General features: G+C 39.3%; 1 protein-coding gene across 1 annotated transcript in view; it reads left to right on the top strand.

Annotated features, from left to right (window-relative positions):
* The window catches only part of slc2a9l2 (solute carrier family 2 member 9, like 2), a 131,960-nt gene that overhangs the window by 65,834 nt on the left and 50,427 nt on the right, over positions 1-15,699 (top strand). Inside the window, 1 exon segment of the mRNA XM_053649635.1 lies at positions 9,330-9,517. Coding sequence (XP_053505610.1) covers positions 9,330-9,517 — 188 coding nt within the window.

Genomic DNA, 15,699 nt, shown 5'->3' with positions numbered 1-15,699 from the left:
ACAAAATGAGGAAAAAAGCCTGAAGTCCGTGGAAAAGAATAAAAGAGTAAAGTCCAGAGGGACTCAGCAATGAAGGAACTGCTGGCCGTTCATGCCGAAGGCAAAAATCTTTGTCGGATGAATAACATAGTAAATTGATAGGGTTTCCAGCCTGGTGTAATGATAAAAGCAGAAGAATTCTCTTAAAAGTCAGAACTGTCTTTTAGTCATTGGCTTTATCACAATCTTGGATTGCAGTTTTGTTCATTAAAAATTTGCTTTAAATTACACATCATCCTGGCTCCACTTAACCTGATTTTGCCTTACTCTCTAAGCATTAAAAAACACAAATATGTGAGTGTTTAAAGCGAGCGTTCTTCAAATTTCCTTTTTGAACGATCATTCTGCTATGAATTGTACACACAATGTAGAACTTTTTTCGGGGTCTGAAATGTAATACTTCCACACAACATATTGATTGAAAGACCTGCTGGTCCGACATATTACACACAGCTGGATCCGACACTCGCCCACACTTTCACTCCTCGTCTGCGATTTAATTCAGCGAATCGCCTCATTATGCATATAATATGCCAGCTCTAGTCAAGGACACCAGTGCTGATGGCTTTAATTAAGCACCACTGCCAGTCTGTTTTTGATTTTTCTTTTTTCTAGTTTGCCGTTATGTTGTTCACTGAAAATTTGCCTGACCATCTGAAGGACATGGCTGCCATGATAACACGTAGCACCAGCACACACTTTAGCCTGCATCATTATTTTAATGAATCTGCCCTGAGAGAACAGGTTCTGTGTAGAGGTGATGAGCAGCAGTAAACAGACTAAACCGTTCCTGTTTTTTTGCACTAAAATCTTGCTGGAAAGTTTCATGTTTTACATCAGTGTGAAGTGAGAATTAAAAAACAAAAAAACAAAGGTTTTGTAGTTGTAGCTGTTAAAATATATGTTTGGAGCAGAAAATAACTCCGATAACACCAAAACAATAAACACTGTTTATGTGTATTCCAAACCACCACCCCCAACCCCCCATCCCCACCAATCAATATCATTAAAAGTGTGATAAAAATAGATTACATCCTGCACACACATTGTGATTTCATGACCTTGATGTAGTTGTATTCATGAAGTAACTTGTCGTTTTACGATATACAATAATAAAATGTAAAGGAACGGCACGTTCTGAATAGCTCACATGCTGGATCAAGTGGTATTTTACAAGCATCAGAATAATGAAGATGGAGACATAATGTTGAATGAAACTATTTTACAAAATAACTAGGACTGTTCATGCAACAATTTATTAGACTCATAAGATGTGTTTCAATGTTTTCAATTTTCTCGTATTAGTCATTTTTCATTTTTTAAATGGTCTTTTGCTTTTATGTTACATTTTATGGCAAAATTAAAATATATATATATATATATATATATATATATATATTTTTACAGTGCATCTGGAAAGTATTCACAGCACTTCACTTTTCCCACATTTTGTTGTTAGAACCTTATTCCAAAATGGATTAAATTCATTATTTTCCTCAAAATTCTACAAACAATACCCCATAATGACAACGTGAAAGAAGTTTGTTTGAAATCTTTGCAAATTTATTAAAAATAAAAACCAAAAAAAGCACATGTACATAAGTATTCACAGCCTTTGCTCAATACTTTGCTGAAGCACCTTTGGCACCAATTACAGCCTCAAGTCTTTTTGAGTATGATGCTACAAGCTTGGCACACCTATTTTTGGGCAGTTTCTCCCATTCTTCTTTGCAGGACCCCTCAAGCTCCATCAGGTTGGATGGGGAGCGTAAGTGCACAGCCATTTTCAGATGTCTCCAGAGGTGTTCAATCGGATTCAAGTCTGGGCTCTGGCTTGGCCACTCAAGGACATTCACAGAGTTGTCCTGTAGCCACTCCTTTGTTATCTTGGCTGTGTGCTTAGGGTCGTTGTCCTGTTGGAAGATGAACCTTGGCCCCAGTCTGAGGTCCAGAGCACTCTGGAGCAGGTTTTCATCAAGGATGTTTCTGTACATTGCTGCATTCATCTTTCCCTCGATCCTGACTAGTCTCCCAGTTCCTGCCGCTGAAAAACATCCCCACAGCATGATGCTGCCACCACCATGCTTCACTGTAGGGATGGTATTGGCCAGGTGATGAGTGGTGCCTGGTTTCCTCCAGACATGACGCTTGCCATTCAGGCCAAAGAGTTCAATCTTTGTTCAATCTTTGGTCTGAGAGTCCTTCAGGTGCCTTTTGGCAAACTTCAGACGGGCTGTCATGTGCCTTTTACTGAAGAGTGGCTTCCATCTGGCCACTCTACCATTCAGGCCTGACTGATGGAGTTCTGCAGAGATGGTTGTTCTTCTGGAAGGTTCTCCTCTCTGCACAGAGAGCTGGAGCTCTGTCAGAGTGACCATCGGGTTTTTGGTCACCTCCCTGACTAAGGCCCTTCTCCCCCGATCGCTCAGTTTGGCTGGGCGGCCAGCTCTAGGAAGAGTCCTGCTGGTTCCAGACTTCTTCCATTTACAGATGGTGGAGGCCACTGTGCTCATTGGGACCTTCAATGCTGCAGAAATGTTTCTGTGCTCTTCCCCAGATCTGTGCCTCAATACAATCCTGTCTCTGAGGTCTACAGTCAATTCCTTGGACTTCATGGCTTGGTTTGTGTTCTGACATGCATTGTTAACAGTGGGACCTTATATAGACAAGTGTGTGCCTTTCCAAATCATGTCCAATCAACTGAATTTACCACAGGTAGACTCCACTCAAGTTGTAGAAACATCTCAAGGATGATCAGTGGAAACAGGATGCACCTGAGCTCAATTTTGAGTGTCATGGAAAAGGCTGTGAATACTTATGTACATGTGCTTCTTTCACGTTGTCATTATGGGGTATTGTTTGTAGAATTTTGAGGAAACTAATTAATTTAATCCATACTGGAATAAGGCTGTAACATAACAAAATGTGGGAAAAGTGAAGTGCTGTGAATACTTTCCGGATGCACTGTATTTCTTCACTCAGGATTTCCTATCACTATTCTTAGGGAGATTATAAGCAAGTGATTTACATATGATTACAGCAGCAGTTGTTAAATACATTTCTACAGTATCCAGGTGATATTATCCACTGAATCAAGGGTTGGGCATAAACTAAACTATCATCCAAATAAAAACAAAAGACAGTTTCATGTATAACACCATTTTTCTGCTCACATAAAAGCAGAAGAAATACAACCATTCCCAAAACAAATGCCTCCCAACCCCATTTCTCCCTGGTGGTATAGATATTTCATATCTACAATGAATTAAAAAAAAATGTCTAGTATCGAACATCTAGCAGCTACTAAATAAAGTTTATTAAGTGTCTTGACAGTTGAATCTGAGATGACCGTAATCCGGCTCTCGGATTCATTCATCATTCTCTTTTAACTTCACCAAGAAACATACAAACTAGGAAAAAGATACATGACCTCTGAGCATACACGTCTGCAAGGTTTTGCAAAGAAACATTAATATCAAAGAGACCACCTGTTTTTAGCCTGGTTTCTTGCCTTCTTTTCTCATCTCCTGGTCCATCTCATACACCTGATCACTATTAACATCTGTTCTTATTGCTTCGGAATTACCCTGCATATAAATGCCCACTGGTTGGTCCTTGGGTTTTGTGAAGCCCTCATTTACAAGATAATTAATAAAGAGTTAATTATTAATTAGTTAGTTAATAAAGAGTATCTGCACTTACGTCCACCCATCATTAACTCAACCAGAACGAAAGGGATGTATATGCACAGACCGAAGTTTAATGAGGCTAATTACCAGGAAATGGAGTCAGGGCAGGAGCAGGTGTTAAATGCAATACTTACTGGAACATTTTACAGTGGGTTGGAATTTTACTGACACACTTGCTTGGTCTCATAAATTCTGCCTTTAAATCACTGTCCATGGTGCTGAAAGTTAACCGAAAATCACTTTGTGGTGGTAAAAGTTCGGAACGTTTTAATTCACAGATTCACATTTTAGTGTTTTCCTGCTCTATCATACCCACTTCAACTCAGGTAGGGCTGATAATTAGCTGAATAGTTTAATTAGATGTGTTGGAAATAGGGAAAAAATACATTACTACTGGTGCTTTTGCACTGCACGGTACGGCTTGACTCGACTCGATTCTGCTCGCTTTTGGGGGCTTTTCGAATGTGGATAGTACCTGGTACCTGGTACTTTTTTTAGTACCATCTCGGTCAAGGTTCCAAGCGAGCCGAGCCAATACTAAATGTGAGCCATGCACTTTCTCCTTAACGAGTGGTTCTGTATTTGGCCTGAATAAATGTGTCATTTAATACATACTTTGCGTACGGTAGTATTCTATTAATCGAAAATTATGTATAATTTATCTCATTACAGATAAAATTACAACAAAGGTTTCTGTCTTAGATTTTTACATCTCGCTTGTTACCGATTTCCAACCAAGCGTTTATCGAAGTCACTCCTGTAGTGGCTGAATATAACTTAGTCATATCGAGCACTACGTAGGTCCTAGAACACTGTTATTTTACATCCTTAATAGGGTCCATGTTCAGTGGACAGGAAAGGCATTTGGAATACGGCCTGACCGTGTATTTGTATAGGGCTTCTATAATACAACATTATTCCTGGCAGGAATAGGCGAGTGGAAGATGGCACCCAGGTTGAGGCGGCACTATACTGCAGTGGAAAAGCAAGCTCAGTGTGCCGTACCGTACAGTGGACAAGTGGCAATAGGGTACATAGGGTTCTCTATGACCAGGGTTGGGGACCTGTGGTGCAGTCAAAAATCTCTGATAAATAAATGGGCATGATCTGATATGTCTATAGTCAAAATCTTCAATATGTTCTACATACACTATACAGCCAAAAACAGTATGTGGACGACGCCTGACCATTCCAAAAAGAATGGGCAGTAGTACGGAGTTGGTCCCCTGTTTGCCGTTAAAATAACCTCCACTCTTCTGGGAAGGCTTTCCAGTAGATTTTGGAGCGTGGCTGTAGGGATTTGTGCTCATTCAGCCACAAGAGCATTAGTGAGATCAGGCACTGATGTCAACTGTGAAGGCTGGTGCACAGTCAGCTTTCCAGTTCATCCCAAAGGTGTTCAGTTGGGTTGAGTTCAGAGCTCAGGTCACTTGAATTCCTCCACATCAACCCTGGCAAACCATGTTTTTATGGAACTCACTTTGTGCACAGCAGCACTGTCATGCTGGAACAGGTTTGGACCCACTATTTCCAGTGAAGGGAAATTGTAAAGACATGCTATGCAATTGTGTGCTTCCAACTTTGGGGCAAAAGTTCGAAGAAGTCCCACATATGGGTGTGATGGTCAGGTTTCCACATACTTTTGGCCAAACACACACACACACACACACACACACGTTGTTTAGAATAGTCTACAATAAATTTAAAATGTTGAAATAAATAAGCATAGCAGCCAATCCTATATGTTATCATTCATAAATATGATATATTTAAGTTTGTTTGTTTGTTTGTTTGTTTTTACAATTATAGTCAGCTTATCCATTTTCTGTTCAATAATCCATACAAAAACCACATAGAAGCATGTTGTAAATGCTGCAGCATTTAAAAAAAAGGATAATGTTCTATTGCACCTCATTAAGCAGCTTGTATCCTGACCACATAATAGTATTACAGTATGAGTGGCTTGAAGTGTATGTACTCCTCTTTTGGGCATTTTGGTGTATGTGTTATGGATTTTACTTAGGCAGTGAAGAAGACACTAGACTGGCAATGTTGGAAACATATAGTGTATTGCTTATCAGTTTTGGTTTAAAATGCCCTCTCCCTGCTGTAGTGTGTGTCTGAGGCCAATTCACACCAGTGGTTCTGAAGTGATGCAGCACGCGTCACACACAGCAGTTACGCTTCCATTCAAACAAGTGTTTCATTCCACAGCAGCAGTATTAGGGGTGAGTAAAACATGAGCCCTTGCTAGCATCATTGAAGAACTCTATAGCAATAGACTGGAATCACACTAACCAAGGGCGTAACTATGGTATGGACATTGGGAGGGGTCCAAGCCCCACAGCGTGGGGAAATTGTAGGGTGCTGTGGAAGTCCTGTCTTTTCTTACAGACTGAGCTTACAGACTGAGCTGCTAAAATATATCAACGAACTTGCGTTGAGTACGGACGCAACCAAGTGTAAAATTTCGGGGGGGGGCACACACCTATTTTCCTTAACAAACGGAAAGATATTAAAAAGGAATAGACATAAACAAATAGAATAGATAAAGAAAAGACAGATCCGTTGGCAGGGTTCATTTAAGGGGGACATATAGAAAATATTTTGTACTGTATATTGGGGGGGGGGGGCAGATTGGTATTTCCTCAACACTGGGGGGACACGACCCCCCCAAAGAATGCGTGGTTACACCCATGACACTAATACACTTTCTATACACAGTGAACTCCACTTAGTTTGGGAGTGTAGCTGTATGATTCTGTCGTTAGGTTTGGGTAGGCATGGGAGTGCCAACATTTTATTTTTTTTTAAAATGCCAGTATGCAAAAATAAGCTTCCAGTACTTAAAAGAGGAAAACACCAGCAAGTACTGATCCAATTTAAGCACTGGTGAGTGCAAGTTATTAATGGTTAAAACACAAAGTGCTAGAATCCTATTGTTGTTATTTTTCTTATCATTTTCTTTTAAAGCATGCTGGGCAGTAATGACCATAATGTCTAGAAGCAAAAGAAAATGCTACAAAAAACTGCAATAACCTCCAAAGCTCAGGCATGTGAGGGCACCTTTATTGTCAGGTTCTGTCTACCTGATTAGTAATGCCTGCATCTTGTTTCACGGCCCATCTTGTTTCAACACTGTATATTTACCCACCTATCAGTGTTTCTTCTTGTGCTTGCTCTTCACCATTGCCTTGTTATTGTCTTGCATTGTAGAGCATGTTTGCTCATTTATTCTGTTAGCTTAGTCTTTTGCTTAGTCATTAGCATCTTATGTTACCTAGCACTACTGCTTTACTTTTAGCTGTCATCTGTCTTGCCATGAACCTAGAAGTTAGTTTAAACCTACTTGATGTTTTGGTCTGTCTTGCCTTGTTAAATATTTGGCCTGGTTCTTATTTTAGCATAGCCTAACATAACCTTTCGTTTGTTTACTTGTTTGTTTTTATGTTGCCAACTTATGCTACACGTACAGTGGTGCTTGAAAGTTTATGAACCCTTTTGAATTTTCTATATAGCTGCATAAATATGACCTAAAACTTCATCAGATTTTCACACAAGTCCTAAAAGTAGATATAGAGAACCCAATGTAACAAATAAGACAAACATATTATACTTGGTCATTTATTTATTGAGGAAAATGATCCAATATTACATATCTGTGAGTGGCAAAAGTATATGAACCTTTGCTGTCAGTATCTGGTGTGACCCGCTTGTGCAGCAATAACTGCAACTTAACATTTCCAGTAACTGTTGATCAGTCCTGAACATCAGCTTGGATGAATTTTAACCCGTTCCTCAGTACAGAACAGTTTCAACTCTGGGATGTTGGTGGGTTTCCTCACATGAACTGCTTGCTTCAGGTCCTTCCACAACATTTCTATTGGATTAAGGGCAGGACTTGACTTGGCCATTCCAAAACATTAACTTTATTCTTCTTTTTCCATTTGATGGTAGAACGACTTGTGTGCTTAGAGTTGTTGACTTGCTGCATGACCCATTTTCTCTTAGATTCAGTTCACAGACAGATGTCCTGACATTTTCCTTTAGAATTCGCTGATATAATTCAGATCTCATTGTTCCATCAATGATAGCAAGTTGTCCAGGCCCAGATGAAACAAAACAGGCCCAAACCATGATATTACCACCACCATGTTCCACAGATGGGATAAGGTTCGTATGCTGGAATGCACAGTTTTCCTTTCTCCAAATAGAACACTTCTCATTTAAAACAAAAATTTTATTTTGGTCTCATCCATCCACACAGCATTTTTCCAATAGCCTTCTGTTCTTTTTGGAGAGCAGTGGTTTTCACCTTGCAACCCTGCCATGCACACCATTGTTGTTCAGTGTTCTCCTGATGGTGGACTCATGAACATTAGCCAATGTGAGAGAGGCCTTTAGTTACTTAGAAGTAACCCTGCGTTCCTTTTTGACCTCATGGACTACTGGAGTGATCTTTGTTGGTCGACCACTCCAGGGGAGGGTAACAATAGTCTTGAATTTCCTCCATTTGTACACAATCTGTCTGATTGTGGATGGAGTTCAAGCTCTTTAGAGATGGTTTTGTAACCTTTTCCAGCCTGATGAGCATTAACAACTTTTTTTGAGGTCCTCAGAAATCTCCTTTGCTCAAGCCACTTCCACAAACAAGGTAAAAGACTTTGATAGATCCCTGTTCTTTAAATAAAACAGTGTGCTCACTCACACCTGATTGTCATCCCATTGATTGAAAACACCTGACTCTAATTTCACCTTCAAATTAACTCCTAGTCCTAGAGGTTTACATACCCCCCCCCCCCCAACACACTTACATACCACTCACATGTAGGTAATATTGGATCATTTTCCTCAAAAAAATAAATGACCAAGTATAATAATTTTGTCTCATTTGTTTAATTGGGTTCTCTTCATCTACTTTTAGGACTTCTAAAAATCTGATGGTGTTTTAGGTCATATTTATGCAGTATATAGATAAATATAGAAAATTCACAAACTTTCAAGCACCACCTGACAAATCATACCCAAAGTATGTGCTTGTTGAACATCCCCATTATAAATCTCATTCCCCTTTGCGGTTATAATAAATCATGTTTTCAGTCCCTCCATCATCTGTTCAGTTTCCACATGCTGATAATGAATACCTTTTTGTAGTGTTTGTAGTGTTTACCTCTAAAAGTCCAATTCTTCAGGAATAACATATGGCAATACCTGTTTTTTCTTCCACAAGTATTCAGGCATTTAGTTTCACAGCTATTTTATCCACAACATACAGTAAAAAATAATTGCCTTTAGCCACAAAAAAAGCAAGTGTTGACTAGATTGAATCCCAGGCCATTCATCTGAACCACATGAAAATACATTCAAAGGGCCCTTGAGGCAAAAAAAAAAAACTAAAAAGATTATTGATTGGCCAAACTGTCTGCATGCTAATGACAAAGAACTGATAATCACTCTATAGAAATATAAACAGAATGTATACAGAATATAATGAGATATATTTTGTGAATCCGATGTTTGATTTTCATGAAACTTTTATATAAGTTATATACACAGTATACACAAGACATTTGGTCTCTCTCTGTCTCTCTGTGTCTCCAGCATTCCAGTCATTTTTGGGGAAGAAGGACGTGAGTGCAGAATTGGAGGAGGTGTATGGAGAGATTAGAGTGCAGAACACTCAGCAGTCTGTGTCTTTCTTCCGTCTGTTCCGCAATCCTTCCATCCGCTGGCAGCTCATCACCGTCATCACCATCATGAGCAGCTACCAGCTGTGTGGCCTCAATGTCGTGAGTGCACACGGCCACACTATCAAACTCGTACTTACACGCTATCACACTGTCATAGTACAACCGTGTCACACTCACACTGCCACAATATTGTACTTCACAATCACATTGTCATAGTACCACAGTATCACACTCAAACTACCCCACTATCATAGAAACACACTACCACAGTATCGTACTACACAATTACACTGTCATAGTACCACAGTAACACACAAACTAACCCACTATCATAGAAACACACTACCACAGTATCATACTACCACATGATCACACTGTGATGGTACCACACTATAACTCTCACACTACCACAGTATCCTACTACCACATGATCACACTGTGATAATTCCATACTATCACTCTCACACTACCACAGTATCATACTACCACATGATCACACTGTGATGGTACCACACTATAACTCTCACACTACCACAGTATCCTACTACCACATGATCACACTGTGATAATTCCATACTATCACTCTCACACTACCACAGTATCATACTACCACATGATCACACTGTGATAGTACCACACTATCACTCTCACACTAACACATGATCACACTGTGATAGTACCTCACTATTGTACTACCATGTGATCACACGGTCATAGTATCACACTATCACACTCAAACTATCACACTATTATAGAAACACACTACCACACTATAACATTCACACTCTATCACACTGTAATACCCAGGCACTATCACACTACCACTTTATGACACTATCACGTTACCACACAATCATACTAACACACTACCACACTATACTATATCAAACACACTTCCACACTCACAATAATACATTGCACACATGGGAACACTTGTACTAATACACTATAACACTATTACCCTTCCACTATCAGATTACACAAACTCCATATAAGCACTGTTACACCATACTACATACACACATACTAGCACACAGAATTTCAGACTATCCATAACAATTACTGAAAGCTGTGATACACACACATACACACACACAATATAACTAGCTCTGCCTAGAAACATTAGCAGAATTACAAATGTGAAGTGGCGCAATTACACACATTTCCCTTTTCATGAACTGTGACCACAGTCTCTGTCTGACTGACTCTTTCTCTCTCTCATTCTTTCTGTCTGTCTCTCTGGGCCAGATGTACTAAACTCTTTTAGGTATAATTAGGCTGCACTCTGCATGGAAAAACTGTTCGCATTATATGCAGCATTTCAGGAATTTAAGTGCCTGCAGCAACAAGCAAAGTCTACATCCCCCTCTACACATATGCATTTGAGGGAAGATTGCACACAAGTCAGCACAAAAAAGTGTGTGGAAATTGGAAGTGTGATTACATAGTCTGTTTTAAACTTTGGGGAATTAGCAGCAGCCATGTGATTTTATCGTCAGTAAAAATAGGCATATATTAGCACCAATTATATAGGCAGTGCTGCAGGGTGACTGGTTTTCAGACACAAGTGGGTTAGTTTTGAATGGCCAGCACACTTTAATTCATTCTCAGATTATTTTATTTTATGAGAAAATGGGAAATAATACCATTTTAAGACACCGGTATAAATATGTTTTAATACTGCTGTCCGTTGGGCTGCTTTTGTCACACTGATCTAGCAAATGGACATAACACATACGTCAGAAAAACAGTCAGAGAAATGTCAAAGAAGCTCATGAAGCTTATTCTGTACACAGCAGCCTATTCATTCAACCTATTCATTCAGCCTATTCAAAACCCTCGACACTCACATGTTCTGACATGAGTCTTTATTTAATAAGTTCTTAGTAACTTCAATTATTAGCACATTGTCTTCATTACTGAACTTGTCATTTCTCTTTAGTTCTGAGCTTTCTGACATCTCTGTGATTGACATGAGCTACAGCCTTAGTGAATAAATTTCAAGTGCACTGCGAACACGTTTTGTGCGCACAGTTTCTTCCAGTGTTTCTGTGTATGCCTCTTTCTGAAGTGCTGTTAATAAGAGTGCACACACACATAGGACGGGAGAGGACGACGAGAGAGTGAGAGAGAGGACGTGCAGTGTAATATGTAACAACTGGTATTGCAGATATGCATACAGATGTGGAATCTTGGCATTTGCATTACCTCAGTGAGAGGCAAATGAGTATTAGGAAATAAACAGACCATATATTATTTATTTCCATGTATGTATTGCTAATGTGCTACATATGTACATATTCATAACCCAACTGAAGTGGTCAATTTAAGACATTTTAAGCCAGTAGTGGTTACTACACCAGTAGTAAGCTGACAAGTGGTTCTGTAACCAGGAGGCAATTATTTTCCACCACAAAATGTTTAATTTCCTTTATACCACAACAATTTACCAATTACATTTTTTATTTATTAGGGAACATGATACTTTTTTATCTCTTTATAGTTACATTTAATGTTGTATACTGATAAACTGCAATGGAGTTATTAGTTAGCTGGTACTATAGATACAATAAAGTAGTAGAGTGAGTACATTATTATAAACCTGGGATTTGAATTACAGCCAGAAATACTTGCAGAGCCGCTGTTAAAGAAAATGAATCAACACCTTCTGAACAGTCAGAGTCAAGACCTGAACAGCGCTGTGTTATAAGGAGTTCATAACCTGTTAAGCTGTGCTCATATAAAGTATGAGAGAACCCTTATTCTTTATCTGTTTTCCCACTCTTTCTTGCAAAGACATTCTAGATCCGTCAAACTGTGCACAGCCCGCTTCACCCCACAGATTTTTAGTTGGATTCACGTCTGGGTCCTGGCTAGGTCATTTAAAAACTTTGATCTTCTTTAGGTTATGCCATTCCTTTGTTGATTTGGATGTATGATTCTTTTTCATCTTCAGTTAACTAGCAGATCCCCTCAGGTTTTGCACTAAAATTGACTGGTATTTATAGCTGTTCATGATTCAGTCCACTTTGATAAAAAGCCCCAGTTCTGACTGAAGAAAAGCAGCCAGAAAGCATGATGCTGCCACCACCATGCTTCACTGTGGGTATGGTGTTCTTTTGGTGATGTGCAGTTTTTGGTGCCAAACATAACTTTTGGAATTATGGAATTATTATACCTTTTGGAATGAGTGTCATCAGACCATAACACATTGTGCCACATAGTTTGCGGGTGATTTAGTTGAGCTTGGATGTTTTGTTTTGTTTTTTTTTTTGTGGGAAGGACTTCTGTCTAGCCACCCTACCCCATAGCCCAGACATGTGATGAATACCAGAGATTGTTGTCACATACAGAGATTAATGAGTATTTGTCAGATATTCCTGCAGCTCTTTTAATGTTGTTGTAGGTCTCTTGGCAGCCCCCCTGGTAAGTTTTTGTCTTGTCCTTTTGTAAATTTTGGAGGGATGTCCTGTTCTTGTAATGTCACTGTGGTGCCCCATTTTCTCCACTTGTTGATTATGGCCTTTCAGAAGAGTTCCATAGCACAGCTAATGATTTGGAAGTTCTTTTATACCCCTCTGACAATCTCTGATTGCTATCTTTTGACAAGTAAGGTACCGTGCATACTCTGTAATCTCTTTGCAGACCATCTCTTCAGCAGTCAGATGAGTGTGTGTAGACTTTTTATATCCACTGTACATCAATTATATGTTTTTTTTTTTTAAATAAATAAATAAATAAAAGAAGAATGGCTACATCATATTAAATATGGATTATTTTTAAAAAAATGCATTTTCATAATGTTAAAATAGTTTATTCTATTTGGAACTTGTAACTGTAATGATGTTCTTTTTGAATGAATAACACCAATGAGAATTTTTGAATAAAAGATATATTTTCCAAGATGGCGTCAATAGCACGTCAAAGCACACATCATTAATCACACCAGTGTCAATAAATGATTCTATTAAGGCTTCTTTTTTGTAGAAATTACTTTACAGGAACTTGTAATTCCAGTGAGACTCCTACAACTTTCTATGATTTCAAAATATGATTTTTTTAAAAATAGCTAACGCCAATGACTTGAAACACATGGACAAATGTTTCTATTTGCTTACTTTCCTTTACAATGTCTAACCACTGGGCTGTTGCAGGTGGATCACTTTAGATCCATTTCCTTGTAATAGCTTTTTGACTAGCAGTCATTGGAATTCTCATTAATCCCCCCCCCCCCGAAATGCATCCTGTAAAATCCTGAGGTACCTCAAAGATTAAATTATACAGGGTAATTTCTGATATCTTTCCAGCACAAAGTCCCATATTGGACAAGACCAGACGTGTTATCAACCATGCTTTCACCACACTTTCTCCAGCATGACCACCCGAAAATCCACGAAGTACCGAATAGCAGAATTCCCGCCGGGATCAAGAGATTGTTGTTCTCTATTGAGACTCACAGATCTTCTGGCAGGCCTCATATTTAATATCCACTCCGAGTTTCTTGCCCATCTTTATTTTTAATATAGATTGTTGGCAAGCTGAAGTAATGTCTTTATGAATCCATTATTTAAGTCTACCATCCAGATAAGCAGCAGAGGTGCCAATATTGCTAACAAGACAATCTTAGCAGGCAGATTTTTAAAACAGAATCCCTAGGTGAGAGGGCTTTATGCTAATAACATAAATGATAAAACATATTGGTTGGTGATATTTTACAGCAATCTGCAGAAATGTTTATGGGTTTATAAGCAGCCTGCTGAATGCATAAGCTTACTTTATACAGTTTGTTGCAAAAGTTACATAAGTGCGTTAATTAAAAGCAGTGAAGGGGTGGCACCTGTCAAGGGATACATATTAGGATATATTAGGCAATAAGTGAAAAGTCAGTTTTCGAAGTTGATGTGTTGGAAGCTGGAAAAATGGCCAAGTGTAATTACACAAATGGCCAAATTGTGATGGCTAGATGACTGGGTCAGAGCATCTCCAAAATGTCAGGTCTTGTGTTCTCGGTATGCAGTGGTTAGTACCAGGGACAGGGTCATGGGTGCCCAAGGCTCATTGATTGATGAGTGTGGGGAGGAAAGGCTAGCCCATCTGATCCAATCTCACAGAAGAGCTACTGTAGCACAAATTGATGAAAAAGTTAATGCTGGCTATGATAGAAATGTGTCAGAATACACATCGCAGCTTGCTGTGTATGGAGCTGCGTAGCCAAAGACCGGACAGAGTGCACTTGCTGACCCCTGTCCATCACTGAAAGCGCCTACAGTGGGTACATGAGACCATGGACTGAACTGGACCATGGAGCAATGGAAGAAAGTGGCCCGGTCTGATGAATCATGTTTTCTTTTACATCATGAGGATGGCCGGGTGCGTTTGTTTCATTTACTTGGAGAAGAGATGGCACCAGGATGCACTATGGTAAGAATGCAAGCCAGCGGAGGCAGTGTGATTCTCTGGGCAATGTTCTGCTGGGAAACCTTGGGTCCTGGAATTCATGTGGATGTTACTTTGACATGTACCACCTATCTAAACATTGCTGCAGAAATTGTTCAGGAATGGTTTGAGGAACATGACAAAGAGTTCAAGGTGTTGACTTGGCCTCCAAATTCCTCAGATCTCAATCCGATCGAGCATCTGTGGGATGTGCCGGACGAACAAGTCCAATCCATGGAATCCCCACCTCACAACTTATAGGACTTAAAGGATCTGCTGCTAGTGTCTTGGTGCCATACACCACTGCGCAAATTCAGAGGTCTTGTGGAGTCCGTGTCTGAACAGGTCAGTCAGAGCTGTTTTGGCAGCACAAAGGGGGGCCTACACAATATTAGGCAGGTGGTTTTAATGTTATGGCTGATTGGTGTATATAAACAGTCATAAAATATACAATACATACTATGGAGGTAACACAATGACACCATCTGTATCTGTTTAGTGATTCTAATATCCATTCCTGGATCTCTATTTTGATTTAAATCTGAAGTGGGCATGGCTTAAACTAGCTTTACGCTGGGGGAAAAAATCCCCCAAAAGGTAGAAAAGCCAGCACTGTCAGCATGTTTGTAATTGGTCTCAGCTAGAGACTCCTTGCTTTAATCTCTTTATATATTTTCTTAATTTTTTATTTTACAATACAGTTATAATACAGTTGTTGTTTTTGTTTGTACCTCCCCACTATATTTAATTGAATTTAAAATGAGCTGGTTCTATTTCCCAAAATATAAATGCAGAATCCCGTGTGTGTCACGGTGGGTGGGAAGGAGAACTCGGGAGACAGATGG

This window comes from Ictalurus furcatus, chromosome 2, assembly GCF_023375685.1.
Source record: "Ictalurus furcatus strain D&B chromosome 2, Billie_1.0, whole genome shotgun sequence".
Classification (NCBI taxonomy): domain Eukaryota; kingdom Metazoa; phylum Chordata; class Actinopteri; order Siluriformes; family Ictaluridae; genus Ictalurus; species Ictalurus furcatus.
This window is presented reverse-complemented; position numbering and strand designations above follow the sequence as displayed.